The sequence below is a fragment of the Gymnogyps californianus genome, chromosome 9, assembly GCF_018139145.2.
Source record: "Gymnogyps californianus isolate 813 chromosome 9, ASM1813914v2, whole genome shotgun sequence".
NCBI classification, from domain to species: Eukaryota; Metazoa; Chordata; class Aves; order Accipitriformes; family Cathartidae; genus Gymnogyps; species Gymnogyps californianus.
Window position 1 is genome coordinate 10,609,907 of NC_059479.1, and position 19,306 is coordinate 10,629,212.

The window sequence follows — 19,306 nt, forward strand, 5'->3', positions numbered from 1 at the left end:
GATGATTTGTTGTTGTAATAAATCTTATGCTGTGATATAAAAATATGTATCTTAAAATTAATGCTGACCACTTTGTCTGTTGTTCCCAGGGTTACCTCATATCACAGTTATTTAATACAAAATTACAAAAAATATGACTGTTCACTTTCAGTGAAATGGACCCAAAACTACATGATGCAATTGCAAATAAATGTTTTTTCTTGGGAAGTAAGCCTGAGTGGCTGTAGGAATACGTGTCAAGGAAGTGTTTAGCATCTGCATGCATACATTGGTATCTGTGGGTACGGAAGCACTCCACCCTATATCAGAATTGCTCAACACATAAACAATTGCTTATCTCAATGGGCCAAAAATCCAACCACTTTTGTGATGTTTTGTATTTTGCCCACAAGGGGGGGTGTTTAGGCCTTTTAATTAGTGAGAACTACAGGAGCATAATTCTCAGCTCTTAATGAGGAACACTGGTAGCAGCACAGCTTCATTAGCTTGCTCCGAAATTGGTGCACCACCACAGAAGAGCTTATGTTTTATTGTTAGATGCTGAACATGGCCTTTTAACCATATGTTGCTACTTGAAAATCATCTTCTTGAGAAGAAGGAAGAGAACAAAACTGTTCTTCAAGCTTTTTGAGAAAAGAAAACTCCAGCTTATGCCAATATTTCTCTACATTACCCATTACCAGAATATGAGATACATTGATGATAATACTTCAGTTTTTATGCAGAAGTTCTGACTGGATGCAATAAAGTGGCTGAGGTGCACATATCATTGGGTTCTGCTCAGTGAAAACAACTGTTCACTGACAGGTCAACCACTTCTTGTTAACAGTTAATGACAAATTCCATGATTTGCTTCTTACACATTTAGCAGATGCAGCCTGTACGCTGTAAGACTGCAAGGTATTTAGAGAAGAGTTGCTGGGTTTTTTTTTTCTCTCTCTCTGTATGTATACTAAAATTGAGATCTCAGCCTGGTACACGCAAAACTACTCTTACAATACCCATTAGCTATACTTCTGGACTATGCAGACCATCCTTAAAGTCATCCCATAAAAATGTGCGTCTAGATCTGGAGATCTTCAGGATGATTTAACATTTGTATTAAAGCACAATACAATTGATCATCCTGTGTGCAGTTATCTAGGACAAGGTGACAACAGTTACTTCTTATCTTAGACTGTCTTTTGTGTATCAGAGATGTGGCTTGTGAAATGCATGGCATACTTGATAAAAGATAATTGCAATGGCATGGGCTTGGACTCAACACACACGTGCAGGATGACAGGGGAGTTGGTAGCTTCAGTGCAATCTGTAACCAGCCTAGCTACATCCCAGTAAACTGAGATACGCAGATACACCATGCCGCTGTGCTTCTGATTGCAGTGTAGGAGTAGTTCATGTTGCTTCTCGGGGTCTCTCAATATTAAAGTAAGCCTTCACTGAAAGGGCTATGTTTCTAATTTTACCAAGAAACAAGCAAGGCAAGTATGCTACTGCATGGCAAACAAGTTATTCAAAATAGAATAAAAGGAAAAATCCTGTTAGAAATCACACTAGAATGATCAGTTAAGGATAAAGGCCTCTGCAGCACCACGAGGAGGTATTTCCAGTGCATGTAATTGGAATAAGTGGTACTTGAAATTACATCTTTGAGGGTAGAGGCTGTCCTCCCCCCTGCCTTCAGAAATGTATTTTCTGGTGCTCGATGAAGCATTGCTAGCTGTAAAATTAATCAGATGCTCCCAACGGAAAAGATACCAGGAATCTTCTCATTAATGGATCTGCTGTCTTATTGTGGTCTGTACAAATAGACTTTTAAGAACAGATATTCCTCACCAAAGCAGCTAGATGGAATCCTGCTTGCTTCTTTTCTATACAAGCATCAGATGATGGAGTATTTTGAGCTATTTCTCGCTCTTTTAAAATGGTGTTTCAGATAAATCACTACCCTTTAGCAAGGACAGTGTGGCATTTGCCTTTTGACCTAATGAGGAATATATGGTTTGCTTGCTTTGCTTTCAAAGTGGGCCAGATGATGCCATTTTAGTATGAATCTTGAATCCGGTTATTTGAAGATTATTTTAACTCCCTGTGGGAAGCTGTGGACACTTGCAGGTCTTGAAGAAGAAAAGCAATATCAATTAGGAATAGAGCATGCACTGATATGCAAAGCGAGAAGGAATTGAAGAGTAATCAAGGAAATAGCACAAGGATCATATGAGTGCTGAAATAACAGTGAATGTGTTATCTCAGTACCTCACACATGTAGGAGGACTGAGGCTACTCATAAAGCAGCATAGTAAGAACATTATGAAAGCTCTGGTGTTTAATTGCTTAAAGCAAGAAAGTCTTTAAAGGATGCAAAAAAAAGGTCAGTGCTGACATCTCAGGAGGATTTCATTTCTCACAGCAAACGGCAATCTAGACTGACAAAGATCTGCTTTGTATTCAGCTCAAGTACTTAATTCAGGAACACTGAAAGCTTCAGGGGTGTCTCTGCTTTCAGCAATCCCTGTTACTTGGCCTTAGGTGCCCAGAGCTTGCGTTGCCTGGCAGAGGCCTGCAAGTCTGGTGGAAGTGTCGAGGGAGCATTGCACCGCATGACACCCCAGGCAGCATCTCGGCTTTGATACTGTGCTTTGATGTTCTTATCACATGCACTGACCTGACCTGGGATACAGCCTGCAGTATACTCTGGAGAATTAGGAGGGTACAGGAGCGATAAGGGACGCCACTCTTGCTTTCCCTACTCTCATAATCAACTTTATACCGACATTTCCAGTACAGATGAACCTGTCTGGCTCTCTCCAGAAGGCAGTGCTCCGGGGAAATTTGAAGCCGTGAGTGATGATGCTGAGCAGGGGTCAGAAGAGGTGTGGGAGCAGCACAGGCAGAGCAGCAGGACGGGCACGCAGCTCTCGCACTTGCTCTGGGCATGGCTTGGGCTAACCGTGCCAAGGACTATGTCATTGCAAGACTTGTGAGTAACCACATCTTGCAATCCATGTTGAAAGTTAGATAGGTCAAAGCCTTATCTAGATCTCATTCCTCTAGGCATTAACACTACCTCTTAAAGTTTGTTGATGTCATATCTTTATGAGTTTTTATCTCATCTAGAGCGGATGTGGGTAACCACAAAGACTTTCAAAGTGGAAGCTCTTCATGGAAGTGGGGGATTTTCAGTGGTTTTCAGACTATGAAACATAGACTCTGTCTGTGGTGTGGCAGCAAGAAAATACGTTTGTCTTGTGCCGTCTCATTACATCATCTGAGTGTTTCCACCTCTTCCTGTACTCAACTGCCTTAATAAATAAGAAAATGCTATCATCTCTGTTTTATAGAAGAAACTGAGGGATGGCATAGCTATGACTTACTGCTTATTATGACAAAAAGGTTGGTTTTGGGAGCCTTCTGCCACTAGACTAGTGACTCCGGTTTTGCCTGTGAAATTAAAAAGAAAGGTCAGTGGGGGGCGTGTGGAGAAAGAACTGTTGAAAGGCTGTGAAATACAGTATAAATAAAATGAATTAGACTTTAGCATTTCAGACATCTGTTCTGATTGTGCAGCTATTTGAGGTGATAAATGACCCCCACAGGTAGATCCGCATGTAGCTATACCATAGGAACGTGCAATCAATTCCCAAGCTTTTGCCTGAGTAAGTAGCAATTTGCTCAAGACAGTTTGCAAACTGAGGATTTTTGGTTAGCTGTTAGAAAAAGTCTCAGACATTGCTTCTAGCCTATTGTATTGGACACTTTAATGCATTTGAAGATGTGAGCGTGTGCCTGAGCAGACTGAGTGTGCTTGGTTTGCTTCTCAGTAGGAACACCTGCAGACACAGTAAGTATTTTGTTAAAGATAAAAAGGCCCCTCATACGTGAGAACTCCAGCATGACTAAATGGTGTTTTGAGTCCTCTGACAATTTGTCAGACGTATTTCTTACAAAGCAAGCTGAACCCCTTTCTCTGTCTAACGTCGCAGAGATCAGTTAGGCTCTAAATAGCAAGCGGCTGTGTGATGTGGCTTAGAGGGAGGATAGCAAAGCTGCATCTCTGAGCTGGCCCTGTGCCAAGCCACCCGCTTTGTAAACTCAGAGCAACTATTTCTAACATTTAGTAACATTTAGTTACCGGACCTGGTCCTGGCTGCTGCTCTGCTTCACTCCTGCCAGCTGCAGAGCCACTGTACCTCCAGCTCCACGTCTGCAGGCAAAATCATCATACACACTTGGCCCAACATCAGTCTGTGAGTTTATTCAGCCTCCACCCTCTCTGGCTGGAAACTCGACCGAGGGCAGCAGTCAGCAGCTTTTATGCAAGTTTGTCTGATTTTCCTGCTGTGAATCCAGGGAACAATTAGCTTTTTCAGGGCAAGAGCAGAGGTTCTGGCCCAGGCAGACAGATCGGTAGATATTCATCTGTAAGCTTTAATCCCGCAGCCCACAAAAGTATCCACAGCTAAGGTTAAATGAAGCAGACACAATATTTGCAGGTGACAATGGGAGCCCTTCCCCCACCACACATGCATTTTGCACACAGGCCTCTTTTGCTGGAAAGCCAATCTATTTGCAATGACACAGTGATCCTGAAGTCCATACAATACTGCACCAAAGGATTAAACCCTTCACTCTTCAGTACCTTACTGATCCTGGCTAATTTGGTTCTATTGAATTTCAGCCAGCTATCACCCACAGAATATTACAGGGCTGTTCCTCTTTTGACTAATAATGGCTCAGCTGTCTCTCACTGACATATTGCTGACTGAAGGCTAGTCTCTTCCATCCTGATTATAGAAGGAATTTCCCTTAGATCCTCAAATTAGTCATGATGCATGCATGCAAGAAAAATATCCATTTAAGGACCTTCAGGAGGATCAAAGCATAAAAGCAGATTCTGCTTATCAAATCCACAGCAATTGCATTAAAATGTGGGTCTATGAGCCTTTCTTTAGCATTTCTTCATTACGGCTCCAGAGTAATTTTTGACAGATAAATATGCAGCACCTAACAAGTACAGATTACATGGCAATAATTATTCATCCATACAGTATTCCAGCAATTGTGTAGCATTTTATAAATATAACGGGGCCTCGGACATTGCAACCAGCTCCTGATTTATGTTTCACGACTCCCCTTTCACATTCTGAGTCAAGAGCATTAGTATCTTTGAGGCTTTTGTGACTGTTTCTTAACCCATTTTAAGGTGACAACCTTACTCCTATTCCCCTTTGTTCTGCTGTGGGAGATTCCTCACCGATTTTTTCTTCATGCCACTAACGAGGATCTGCAGTTATTGACAGGCACTACTCGTTATTAGCTTTCAACACAGAGGTGACGCTCTGATGCATCTGGTTTAGGTGACTTTTTAACCTGAGGAGCAATCGATAATCTGTGTTTCCACAGATACGACAGTAAACCTGAACGGTGCCAAACGGCTCACTGGAGTGAAAATAGCCTATTTGCCACGCCGCCGACAGGCGAGGCTGCTCCGCGACCAAGAAGGGATGCCGTTTCACCGGCGCTGTGGTTGCCGAGCAGTTGTTTTCCATGTCACATAAACGTCGCCTGTTTTGCGGGGCGGCCCCTGCCCTGAAGCCCCCCCGCAGCTGCGTTCTCCCGAAAGACACTGACCCGCGCCCGCTCCCGGCCCGGCTGCAGGAAGCACACCCTCCCATGCTGGCCATGGCGGCGGGACGTCCCGGGACCGCTCCCGCCCCGCGGGCGGCGGCACGCAGCTCCCCGGAGCGCCCGCGCGCAGCCCCCGCGCGCGGCCCGCGTGTCACAAACCGCCCCGCCCCCTGGCGCGCGCGCGGCCCCTCATTGGCGAGCACCGCCTCGGGGAACCACACCCCATTGACCCTGCCGCCGCGGATTGGTGAGGGAGGCCGCAGGGGAGCGGCGGAGCCACGCCCCCTCCGCCAGCGGCCCCTCCGTCTCACTCCCGCGGCCCCCCCTGCCTCCTGCGGGCTCGACGGCGCCTGCGCAGTGGCGGCGGGGCGGCGGGGCGGCCCCGGCTGTTGTTATTGTGGGGCTGGTCTGCGGCGCGCGAAGATGGCGGCCGGGCAGGGGGGCGGCGGCGGCAACGGCGGCGGCAACAACGGCAACGGAGCGGGGGGGCTGGGGATCCCCGCTCACCTCACTCTCTCCTTCTCGGCCGGGCCGCACTGGGGCGCGGCGACTCTGCCGCAGCCGCACACGGTGCGCAGCCTGGACCGGGCCCTGGAGGAGGCGGGCAGCTCGGGCATCCTATGCCTCAGCGGGAGGAAGCTGCGCGACTTCCCCGGCAGCGGCTACGACCTCAGCGACACCACGCAAGCAGGTGGGGGGGCTCCGGCTGTGAGGGGATACAGGGCCTCCTGCCGGGGTGGCCCGGCTGCGGGGGTAATGTGGGGCGGATGGGGGGCCCGGCTGTGAGGGCGGAGGGGGCGTCTCCGCTGTGGTGGCAGTTGGGGGCGAGCAGTGGGAAGGGGGGCCCTGTGGTCGCAATGGGGGGGTGCAGGGGCCCAGCTGCGGTGGCGGGGGGGGATGTCTCCTCTGGTGCCAGAGGAGGGCTGCGGGAGGTGGGGGCTGTGGTGGCAGTTGGGGGATTGTATGGGAGCGGCCTGCTCTGGTGGCATTGGGGGGCCTGGGGGTGCCCAGTGGGCGCAGTGGGGAGGGTGCAGCGGGAGGATCCGCTGTGATGGCAATTGGGGGGAGCAGTGGGGGGCACACGCTGTGGTGGCAATGGGGAAGATGTAGTGGGAGGGCTGGTGTAGTGGCAATGGGGAGAAGCACTGAGGAGCCCCCGCTGTGGTGGCAGTGGGGTCTTGGAGTGTGTGTGTGCGCTGCTGTGGTGGCAGTGGGGAGGAGTAGGGGCCCTCGCTGTGTGAGAGCAGTGGGGGATAGTGGGGAGGCTCCACGTTTGGGCGGGGGGGGGGGCGGACAATGAGGGGGCTCTCCCTGCATGCAGTGGGGCGGGGGGGTGCTGGAGGATCTGGGATGTGCAGCGGTGGGGTACTCCCCCTCTGCGTGCATTGGGGAGTTGCTTCTGCTGTGTGTGCTTACGGGAGGAGCGTTCCCGCTCTGTGGGTATGTGGCGGCGGGCTGTGCACCAGGGGGGACCTTGTTTCTACAGGGTGCGTGCAAAGGCAGGGGTGCTGCTGGGGTGTCCCTGAGGAGGTGGGGTGCAAGGGGTGAGGGTACCCCAGCAGCGTGCGCCTGCGCGGAGTGCTGCCGCTGTGTGTGTGTGTGTGTTGAAAGGCAGGGCTCTGCGGGAGAGGGGCTCCCGCTAAACCCCGTCCGTGTGTGCATGTGCGTGCACACGCGGGGTGTTGTGCTGAGTGTGTGTGTGCAGTTGGAGGGTTATTGTGCTCCGTGTGTGTGTCTGCGATGGGGAGGAGCGCCGGCGCTCTCTGTGTGCCTGCGCCTGTGCTGCCGGAGGAGCGGGGCTGCCTGTCTGAGGAGAGAGGTTCCCGTCTGTGTGTGCTTGTGCAGTGAGGGAAGGTTGTGCTTTCTGTGTGCGTGCAAGGGGGGGGAGGGCATTCACAGGGAATTAGGCGTTGTGTTCTGTGTGTCTGTCTATACGTGTCATAAGGATGAGGACTTGCAAATCGTATGCGTGCACGCGGTGCCTGGAAGAGGGTGTGCAAGATGAGGGGAGCTATTTAGTTCGCGCTCTGGGGAGTAAGAGCTCCATGCTGTGGTTGGTTTGTACCTTCAAGGGTGTCAAATCCCTTGCAGTGAAGCTTTATTACCTGGGGTATTCCGGTCGGTCCTTCTTCCCAGCTCAGCAGGAAGATGATTACAAGTGCGAGTGCGAGGGATGTGTGTGCATGTAGCAGTGTGCATGTCAGAGCTTAATGTATTCACCGCATTGGTAAATGCTTAGATATCGTGAGTGTGAGCCTGGATTTACCCAGGCTTTAAGGTGAGGTAAACTTGGAGACATTTTTCTATACAGTTCCTAGGAAACAAAACTACATTTTCCATGGGGGTTCTGTTATGTTTTGGCTCATCTCTGATGTACTTCTGAATTTATTTGCTGCTGGAGTAGTTGCTGAAAATGGATCATTTTGAGTAATGTGCTAGAACAAAATATTAATGAGAGGTCTAGCATCTTTTGTTCGCAAGTAGTAGTGGCTTTCCAAACTGTTGTTTGGGTGAATTAATTCCATGGGTTTTTTGTTTTGTTTTGGGGCTTTTCTTTCCCCATGGGTTATGAATAGTTGGCTTATTGTTTTGAATATGAGACTGCACATTGTGGTACCTTATCCATCTCTGACAATCCCGTATTCCTGGTCTATCAAATACTCATTCTGTTGCTCTTTGTTGTGGGCTGCATTTGTGCAGAGGGTTAAATAATGATGTACTCATTCTTCTGTGATATATTAGGTTGTGTAGGGTGTAGAATTTGTGAAGGACTGATTTAACAATCCAATTTCTGTATCCAGTACCAAGCCTGCTAATGATTTGTGGGTTATTACCTTTTTTCCAGACACGTGATGCATCCCTATGTGCAATGCAGAGTAGCAATAGGTAAAGTATGTTAGTTATTTCATGGAAGCACAAGATTAAAATAAAAACAGATTCCATGAAATAATAGCTCTTTTTCCTTGTAGTAGCATAAAAATGTATTCAGCAACATAGTAGGTCACTTCTGTGTATAAATATTCAATAACTAAAGCATTACAAAAGAAGCATTGTATATAGGCAATCTATTATTAAAAAGACTTTTTCTGTATCCTGAAGCAAGTGCATCAAGAATCCATATTTTGTGTTTGCTTCTAATTATTACTAATTGCATTTTGGTTTTTTTGTTGTTGTTGTTTTATTTTGAACCTCCACATATATGAGTAAAAGCTGTTTGCAGTGATCTCGTCTTTATCTTTTAGTCACTACCAGTCACTACCATCAGGATTGAAATTTCATCATGAAAGATTGTTTGAAAATGTTTAAGGGCAATTTCTGACAAAAATAGCCATATTGCTTGCTGCTCTAAAAAAAACTTACTTGAGTAGTTGATGTGGGTCTATGCAAGTACCATCTCGTAACAATCTTGATTTAATGTAGCACTGATTTACGAATTAATCCTGTGAAATACAGATTTTAGATGTCTTTCAAAATATGCTTGTAAATAAAAGATTTGTGGTCTTTATTTTGACTTAATCTATAGAATGTTTTGATAAGCGGGTAAATGGTGTTCTGCTGGTGAATCACGAACATCCTTTAAAGAGTATCAGTATGGCATAGAGCTTGATGTAGGATCAGCAACTGCCTGAAAGGCAATGGTCATTTACTTATTGGCATTTATGTAGCAGTTATCACTGTTTCACATTAAAATATACCCATGAATAAGTTATAGATTTCGGCTGAGGCATGGGAGATAGGGGGTTGGGTCAAAAATCTTTGTGTTTCACTTTCTGTTCTAAGTCAGTGACTCTCTGAAATTCGGTTCTGTGGTACTTGAAACAAACATTTTAAAAAACAACCTCTAACAAATCTGGATATAAACAATTTCTTTTCCATATCACAAACCCTTATGCAGCAGGATCTACAGTGTCACTGTAAATCCAGAATATTCTGCCTTAATGTCAAGAAAATCAGCAACAGAAAGAAAACCACTGTAGTTCTCAGTAAGGTTCAGATATATATACATTAAAGCACAACTGCTGTTGATTTTTAAAAATACCCTGGGATTTTTTTATTTAAGGTCTAGCCATATTTTACATCTAACTTATGTAATATCTTGCCAGTACATAATTTGCAAATACTGTAGCATGTTTTTGGCATCTTAAATTATGTGGCAAAAATTATTGCTGAGCTAAAAGCGTAATGATGATATCTGGATGTTTAGCTCTGACCTTATGTTTGTCATATCTCTTTTTAACCATGAATTGTCATTGCAGCTCTTTGGCCAAAAAACTCTTATTTTATTATTTCCTTGAATTTGTCTTCTGGCTGTTCAAACAGATCTTGTGCTGCTGTTAAACGAACTTCTGAAAAAAAAAAATTGTAGGTCATGAGATATCAAGAGGTATATTGAATATTCCAATCATTTTATTAACGTGTGTAACTTTGCTTCTCGCTGCGTGAGCAACATTAGGCCCCCTGGCAGTTAAGTAATTGCGTATCACATCAATGTAATCACTGTCTGCTTAGCTGAAGAGTTGTGTGTTTTCTGATTTGTTTTTTTTAAAGATAGATTCGTGTGCTATATTGCCACGCTGAACGAAGTCAACCTATGCCTTTAGTAATTTCCCCACTTTTTTGTGAGCACTTATTAAAACATGAATTTAGTAAATATGAAAGGTACTAGACTGACAGCTCAAGAAACAATTTATTTGCTCTAGATAAATATAGTGATGTCATCAGGCTTACTTGTTTCTGACTTCGTCACAACAAACTTGATTCCCAATTTTTAATTCTGAGGGAACCTCCAAGCAATTATAAGTAGGTGAATGATTGCCTGTAAATATATTAACTTTGAAATTTCTCCTTTCTCACCACCTGCTACCTTCTTATATAGCTGAGAAGTAACACTAGTGTATTCCCAATATGACTTCAGAACGAGCCCTCCTGTCATGGCCAATAACAATCTCGGCACCACAGGCAGAGTTCCCATGTTGTGATTCCTGCATGTGTCTGCTGAGGGGATGGGATGAGACACACTTGTCATTTAAGATACCATTGCCTAGCATTACTTCCATGACTTGTTGATTTTTACATCATATTTCTGGCCCTTCTAAGGTATATAGTCATTCATGTGATTATGGATTAAAACCAACAAAACCTACAGCTTAATATTGAGTGTGAATTGCATAAGAATGTTAATTTATAACTCTTCTTCTGCCTTTACAATATACACTTCTAAACCAATTATATTTTCCTGTCTGAATAAAGTTATTTTTGTTGGTGGTACTAATGTTGATTAAGGTGATGGCAGGTAACTGAATAGCAACACCAAATCCAATTTTCAGCTTAAGAAAATAACATTCGTATGTGATGTATATCCTAAATCTAGATTACATTCTAGAAATCAAACATGTTGAAAAACACGTGGTTCTTCAGTAATGACTTCAGATTTGAACAAAAAGAAACTCGGATTATATGTTGGGGGCAGGGCGGAAGGGGTAGTGTTTATGCTCAGAAATGCATCTGATGCAAAATCTGCAAGTGACAGAGTTTATAAGCAAGTAATTGTGGAAATTCACCACAGTGGTTTCTTAGCCTGTCCGGTATTTGGGCTAAGGGAAAATGAGTTGTGTATGTTGTCTGAGGCTCTCTTGCTGAAGGCCAGTAATAAGGATGCTTGTTAAGGATACTTGGTATTATAGACAAGTTAGGAAAAGGTCTCAGTTCAATGAGTTGAAACAACTGATTATTAGTTTGCCTGCGTAAAAGGATTGTATGATGAAGAATACCACTAATATCTTAATCTAATCTTTAAAAAAAAATAAATTCCATGTTATAGCCTTATCTGAAATACTGACCTACAAGAAATGAGCAATGTGTAATTTTTTGACTTTTTGTATTCTCCATCCATCAAAACTAAATTTGCCATCGCGTTGACTTTTGTTGTGCCTTGGAATATCAAAAATTTAACCTCTGAAATATTTCTGCTTTTGATCCATCCGAAGAACTTTTTGCGATACATATTTCTGCTTTGTTACTTATTTGAGAAGTATGTATTTAGATCACAAATTGTATTGCAAAAACCTTGTGCTATAAGAAAAATGGACTAGCCTTTGCTTTTTCAGATTTTTTTGTTTGTGAAAAGTATCTTCTCATTTGACTTGTGAAGCTTTGGAGCTGATTCAAAAGTATATTCATTTTACTGGCAAGGCTAGCATTTAATACTGAAACGTGTCATTAGCAAAAAGGTAACTGAAGGCTAGAATTCCACAGAAAATGCAAAGATACTTGCTAGATCTTTTTTGTGGTAAAAGTTCTACATGACAGTGTGGAGAGAATTCTGAATTCTCTGCGTTTCTGTGGCTGTCCAACAGTCTGATGGTCATCATTCTTCCAGCTAACCTGGGATTGTTTGCTGCTTGCTTGGAGAATCCGCTGCCAGGTCTGACAGATCTAGAGAAGGTATGGCACTTTAGGTGAGAGGGGGGAAAAAAAAAAAGTCTTATTCTCTGTTAAAGAACTAAAATATTTTTTTGCTTGACAGACATGATTATCACTAATGTGTTCCCAAGTGCCAGCGTTCGATTTCTCAAAGAAGGTTTTTGTAGTTACAAGGCTTGAAGGAACCCTGCATCTCAGGCCTGTTCATAGGCTGCTGGCCAGCAGATGTAACTGCACAATGAGCAAATCCCTGACCATCTGTGTATTAAAACAAACATCTACTTCAATTTGTCACTTTACCACTGTTTCAATAGGTGGAACCACTATGTAGTGGACAAGAACTTGAGATATTAGACTGACCTAGAACTAAAACGTTTATGGAAGTGTTCACTTCAAATCATTGCATGCAGTTATGAGTGATATTACATACTGATTTTTAAACTAACAGAAGTGGCTACAGCCGTTCTTAAATGCTGCCATGAGGTCTGGCGTGAGTAGGACAGAGTCAGCGGAAGGCACCAGCAAATAAGAACAGATGCTGTAGTTGCTACAGCAGTGGCCTTTGTGTCTGAAGAGAACATTCTGTAGTTGTTGCTAGACCCTGTTCACTCTGTGCTCATGGACTGTTAGTTTATCCATTTTCTTCAGGGTTTTTTCTGCTTCAGTCTTACTTCACTTGCATTGTTTTCCAGTGTTCTTTGTCTTCCAGCAGTCTAGCTTACTTTAAAAATGTTTCTGCTTAGTTTATCCAGTGTCAAGCAATTTTATCTGCACAAAAGATAAGTCGTATAGTAAACACTGGTTACAGTTGATTGGTTGTAGCCTTTTGTCTCTGCCTCATGTCTGTTTAGATTGTAAGCTCTTCAGGGCAAAGGCCTTGGATATATATATATAACTGAGCATACAGAGACTAACAAAAGAAGCTTTACTTGGGAGTTTTGTGTGCATTTTAGGTAGTCCTTAACAAACCCAGACTTTACTTCACTTATGAATGATGATTACTTTCCCTTATATTACTTTCCTGTGAAAGAGTTAAAATAATTTGAAACTGAAACTTGGAATTTAAAAATTTCAAAACCAAAAAAGAAATTGACAGAATTAAACCAATAAGTAATGGCCAATTTAAGCGGGACAAAGATGCCCTGTGCTATAATACACAAGCTTAGTAAGTCTTGCTGACTTGTCAGGAAAACACATTTCACTCTTTCTGGTAATAAGCTGTTTTAAGAATTATAGTCTAGACTAAATATTGAAGTGCCATGTTGTTTAGGGAAACAAATAAGCTTCCTGTGGGATTTGTTGCTTACCATTTCAAACTACAAAAGATTTGTGGTGACAAGATGTCTTCAAAAGTGGAGAGGAAGATAATCCTTGACAAGTAGTAATGTCCTTTTGACTGTATAGCCAATTGGTGTGCCAATTTACCCCGTCATATGCCAATTTGAGGAGTAAATGATTCCCTCCTCTTGGTGATGTGTTCTTTATTTTTTGTTTTAATCATGCTATGCTAAAATAACTGAGCACATACTCAAGAGTTGGGAGCAGTGTGCTATCTTGTGTTGGAAGTGCCTGGATCCTTCTCATATGGTAACATGGTGAGGAATTCCCTGAATTCATCTGTTGGTTTCAGATCATTGGTGTGCAGCAGGTCAGCACCGACATGCCCCCCAGTTGTTCCAACCTTTAGATCAGAGCTTCTGGTTTAGCTTTTGATGAGTGCAGATTTCAGGAAAAACCTCATGTACCTGAACCAACACGTGGCGAGTGGAGATGACTTACACGAAAAACCAGAATTGCTTGAACTGAACTGCCAATTTAGACATGTTCAATGTAGATGTGTCCAATGTAGACTAGGAGACTAGGTTCAATGAGGATGGGCTGGAATAGTGGGTTCCTCAAGGTTACCTTGATTTCAGAGCCAGTGTGCTGGATCTCAATCCTTCCTCTCAGGTAGTAGAAGTCTGAGACACAACTGTTGGTCTGTTCCAGTTACAGAAACATGTATTTCACATGGAAGAACTGTGGTTCGATCTGACGGGATGCTTTTTTTGTTTAAGTCCCTAAAGTAGTAAGAGTATATTGTTTTAAAAAGGTTTTTTTCTTTAGTAGTGCTGTTTAGCTTGATAAGCCAATAACTCAGAATCTGTAAAATACAGTTTCTAGTTGTCTGTACAACCTTCCCTCTGTGCTTGATGAGAAACTTTAATTACGTGGTCGTGTACAGTTTCTTTGTTTGTCACTTTAACAGCACAGACTGAGTATGTAACTAAAATTAGTTACGTACATAACCGTAAAGCAAGTATTTCCTAGCTCTTCAATTGTTGGATTTAGAACCCAAATATCACTTTGTAATATCTCATTGTTGTATCTCTTTCACAAAAATAGAAGCTATTCTGTGCTCTGTCAAACACCTAGTTAAAAAAAGTAAAAGCTGCTTGTAGCCACCTATAGTCTTGGAAGTGTTTTTCTTTCTTTTAAACAGCTCGAAGAAGAAACAGAAGCAGAGGAGTATGAAACTGAGAAGCAACGTGAAAAGATGGTTAACTTCTCTCTAATACGGGGCAGCCCTGTGCTAAAATATTTGATGGCGTATGGCTGTGAGAAACATGATCACTCACGTTAGCACAGTCCATACCCTGTGTTTCACTTTAGTAGCATAGAAGCAGACGTGTGTTAGAAGACTGAATGAATGATTGAATGTGCACTGGAAGCTGTTAAGCTGGCCAAAGTAATTAATTTTCCTGGAAGGTGTTTTCATTTCTCTCTAGCTATTAAACAGTGGTCACATTGGTGGCAAGGAAACACCTCCTTTATACTTTTTCAGAACTTGTCTAGAAGTCCTGAGTTTCTCATCCATGCATGTTGCAATTTTGTGATTGCATAAAAGCTGCAACTCTGTATCAGTGCTCTTTGTCCTTTCAGTTTCAGAAACTTCTCACTGTTGTTTCCCTTACTGTCAAACTACTGTCATGTCGCTTGCAAAGGGTTCTTTTTGTCTTTGCTACTGTCTCCCACTATATTCCCTGGCATAGTAGGTGCTTGGGAAGAGCTACTGGTCCTTATTTAGTGCAGTCTCTCTGATCATGGTTATATGTAGGATTATATGCTATATAATTAGAAAAAATATATAAAATTAATATATATACACTATATATTAGAAAAATATTTTTCTAATATATAAATTGGACATAACTGTATTGATACAAAAGGTGTATGTAGCCCAGGATTCTCTATTAAAAGCTAATCATAATCTTTTTAACCTGTTACTTGACAACTTCCTTTGCAGCCCCATATTTTTACTGAAAACAATGAAAATAGATTGTGTCCTTAGTTGTCTATTCCAGGCTGATGAAACCTATTCTGTCTAATCTCCTCTTATACTGGAAAATTCGCATGCATGTGCATATACTCTTTGTGTATTTGTACTGTATCTTTTTTGAGATAAGCCAGAAACTGCATGCAGTATCAAGATACGGGTATGCAATGAAATAACTTCTTATTCTCTGTTCCTAGCACTGTTTTGTGCCTTTGACTTGAGTTGCCATTTTCAAAAAATCAAGAATTGAGTAATACGGCTGGATGAATCTCAGTTTTGAAATGTCAGCATATTCACTTATGAATTACTAATTAAATACAATACATTAAAGCTAGAGAAGTATGTGAAGGTGAAATACTCACAAAATTGTGCCTAAGAAATAGGAAGCAACACTGGAAACACAGAAGTAGAACTAGCTGCACTTGTAACATGGCTGAAAATGCAAAGCGTGTGTAAGACTTCCTTCAATTTTTTTTTTAAACATAAGCTACTGCAATATTAATTGTGAAGTGAAGATGAAGTTCTGGGAACATCATTTAAGTTTATTTAAATGTGAAAATTCTAACTGTACAGTTTCTAAAGTACGTCCTTCTAAGCAGGGACACCAAAAAGCTTATTTCTTAAAATGATCTTTTGCTTCTGTAGAAGCTTTAAGGGATTTGCTCTTTCTGCACGTTGACTCCATGCTCAGATTAAAAAGGCTTATACTCTTCTAAAAGTTTGATTGATTTGAGGGAGCTTTTCTAGATACAGGTTTTACAGTTAATATTCTAGGTGATTTGGAATTAAATGTCAACTATGACAATGTTGTATTAAAAAATATTTGGAGGATGACCTTTTAAATGGCTTTAAATACTTATATATGAAATCTTATTTTCTACAAGTGCCTAATATTTTTTGAAAGTAAAACAACATCAGTGTTAAATGCTCAAGCGTAACTTCATAACAAGTTGTGTCTATGTCTTCTGTTAAAAAAGTTACTTCCTATTTGTGGGAAGACTGTGCTGCAGAGTGTGAATCCTGCTGTTCGTGATTCTGTAATAAATGCTTATGGGGCTTATGAGCCATTTCTGAGTTTTTGTCTAATCTATGTCATTTTGATATGTCAATTAAAATATATAGCAACCACAAGGGTTAGATGAAGACAGAATATGCTTCTATTTTACTTAAGAGTATACACAACAGATGATAATCAATTTCAATATTGCTGCAGAAACTTTTAACAATAGACTTTAAATGTATTTAACTTTCCTTGTGACAAGGAAAGTACATTGGTCAGTTTAGTTTCCCGAGAGCTATAGGTGTCTGGCAGGTATATCAGAGTTTCCTTATTGTGCATAAGAGCTGATGAGTGCACAGTTTGTTCTGTGTAGTCCTTCACCATAGCTCTTAATGTTGGAGAGCAAACATATATTTGTATGTGAAATACATAGTTACATGCAAAAACTATTTTGCTGTAACTCTTGAACATTCTTTGCCAGTAAATTATAAATTTTTTTGTGTGTGTCTTGCAGCTGAAGTGATTGCTGTTTATATCAGTATGCACAATCATTCTACATTTGGACATATTTTAATTGTTTAGTGCTTGATTTTGCAACCTAAGTAAATGTTAAGAATTCTGATATTATTTAATTAACCAGGCTTCTTTTTTCCTTTTTTCAAAGGAAAATTTTAAAACATTTCTATGTTTAACAACACTAGTCATGCATTAACATTAAGATTTGAACTCTGAACCTGCAAGTAGGATGTGTAGAGTTTGAGGGGAATGCTAGAGAAGCTAGAGGACATCCCTTTTGACGTAAGCTTGGCAAGCTTAAGAATTCCTTTCTCCTGAGGTTCCTGAAAATCAGGGTGAATCAGTAGTATCAGAAACCTGATTCCATTTCAATTGTAATGGAAAGTGCTAGGTAGCTTATGCAAAGGACTTGTGATCAGAATCTATAAGAAAAAAACCTCTTGAATAGTCTCTCTTCTTCCCACCAAATCTAGCTTTCAGTTTCTGGTTTAGTCTTGGTTCTTTTTTTTCCCGATAGTAGATAACAGCATAGGAGCAAGACGCTTAAAACACACTGTAGTGTGTTCATTTTCTTTTGGCAAACTGGACACAGGATACACATTTGGGGGGGGGGGGTTTAGGTGAATGTAACTGTTGGTTTGGGGGGCTTTGTTGTGTTGTGGGTTTTTTTTCTTTTCTTCCATAACTCTGCATTTGAAATCTCCAAATGAAGATTTGCGTTTCATTAATGCTGCCATCAAAAATTTATGGCTAGCAGAATTAAGACCCTTTACAGGAAGCAGATACGTATTTAGGCACACTTGGCTCTTTTGATGCATCTTTAGTTCTCCTCTTTACCATCATGAGGAACTGATATTTGAAATATCCAAACAGTGCTAAGATGATTAAACTCCTGTAATACAAACAAACTACAATTTTATATCCTGTAATTACATAGGCTGAAAGAGATCTTCCTAGGTCATCTAGGACAGTCTCCTGCTCAGAACAGGTCCAGTTAGAGCAGGTGGCTTGGCACCTTGTCCAGTTGAGTTTTGAGCATCTCCAGTGATACTTCGGTCTGTGTGAAATGTGTTTTCTGGATTCTCCTAGAAGCCTCAGTTAATTTCATCTTTCTGACTGAAGAAAGTGTTGTTACATAAACAGTGAAATTGGTTTGTTCCTGCTAAGTGCCATTTCTGTGGTTAGTAATGAAAGCCAGATCTCTTACTTCCTTTCTGAAGTTCTCAACAAACTAGGCAAGGAGCCTCAAGCTTTAGTAGACTTTGAAACATACTATTTTCTTAATTTTTCTTTTTCTTTTTTTTTTTACATACATCATTTGTCACTTTAATATTGGGCTTATAGACTTCAGCTTACGATCAGTAAATTCAAATAGTACCTTTGAATACCTGCTGACTCATAAATCCATTTTCCCCGGTCTTAAAATGATCATGTCATTTATATAGTATTTACATGACTCTTTTGGAGATTAAAACAAGATAGAAAACAAGAATATTCTTAGTGATTACACTAAAGACCAATCATATTCTTAGATTATGTAGATATTCACTACTGAAATATCACAACAGAAACTGGCAGCTTCAGTTTGCTAATAAACTACTACTATATACTATTTCTGTGGGTTTTGTTACCTTTTTACTTCTCAAAGCAGGATTGCTAAAACTAGGAAGGAGGAAAATGTAATACAAGTGGGTTTATTTTCTAAACTGTTCTGTTCAAACACTTGTAAGTTGTTAGCAGCTCTTCAAGGTCTTTGGAAGCTTGATACTGACAGAGTAGTAAAATGAAGGATGACGTTTTCAGATGTGGATAAATCGAGGTTAGCGTTAGCTCATCAATGTTTCTTTTTAATAAAATTTCTGAGCATCTGCATTTAATTATTCACAGTAAAGAAGATGGAAAGACTAATGATAATGCGAAAATACAGTTTTTGTAGCATTACAAACATACCTGAATGGGAGATGTGCAGGCTTGGGACATTCTCCTAAGGACGAAACTAGCACCTTTTCATGGTATGGCCATGCAAACTGTGCTAGTATAACATAAAATAGGATATGAGCTAAAGAACTTATGCAACTGCTGAGGAATTACTTGTTGAGCCACAGTCACGAACAATAACACCACCAACTGAGAGATTTGGAGGGTCTTTTTCTACTTAGCTTTGAGTTTCTGTGACTCTAATTGTGCAGCCCTCATTGTTCATCTGCAGTAGGTGAGAGATTCCCTTCGCTACATATATTAAAGCTATATAGTAACATTGCAGGCCTTTGGAAGTTGACCCCGGCGTGCCAGGAGTCCATGGTGGGCGTAGTGTAGATGAAGTGTTGGACTGCTTTGGCAAGCTGGCCTATTCTTAGCTTTGGATTCATACTTTTCTTTCTATGCTATGCTGGAATCTCCATTCCTGGTAGAAAGTGGGCAAC

General features: G+C 41.6%; 1 protein-coding gene across 1 annotated transcript in view; it reads left to right on the top strand.

Annotated features, from left to right (window-relative positions):
• The first annotated feature begins 6,051 nt into the window (after positions 1-6,051).
• The window catches only part of LRCH2 (leucine rich repeats and calponin homology domain containing 2), a 48,231-nt gene continuing 34,976 nt past the window's right edge, over positions 6,052-19,306 (top strand). Inside the window, exon 1 of the mRNA XM_050902076.1 lies at positions 6,052-6,319. Within this exon, the coding sequence (XP_050758033.1) occupies positions 6,052-6,319 (268 nt within the window). The remainder of the gene's footprint in view (positions 6,320-19,306) is intronic.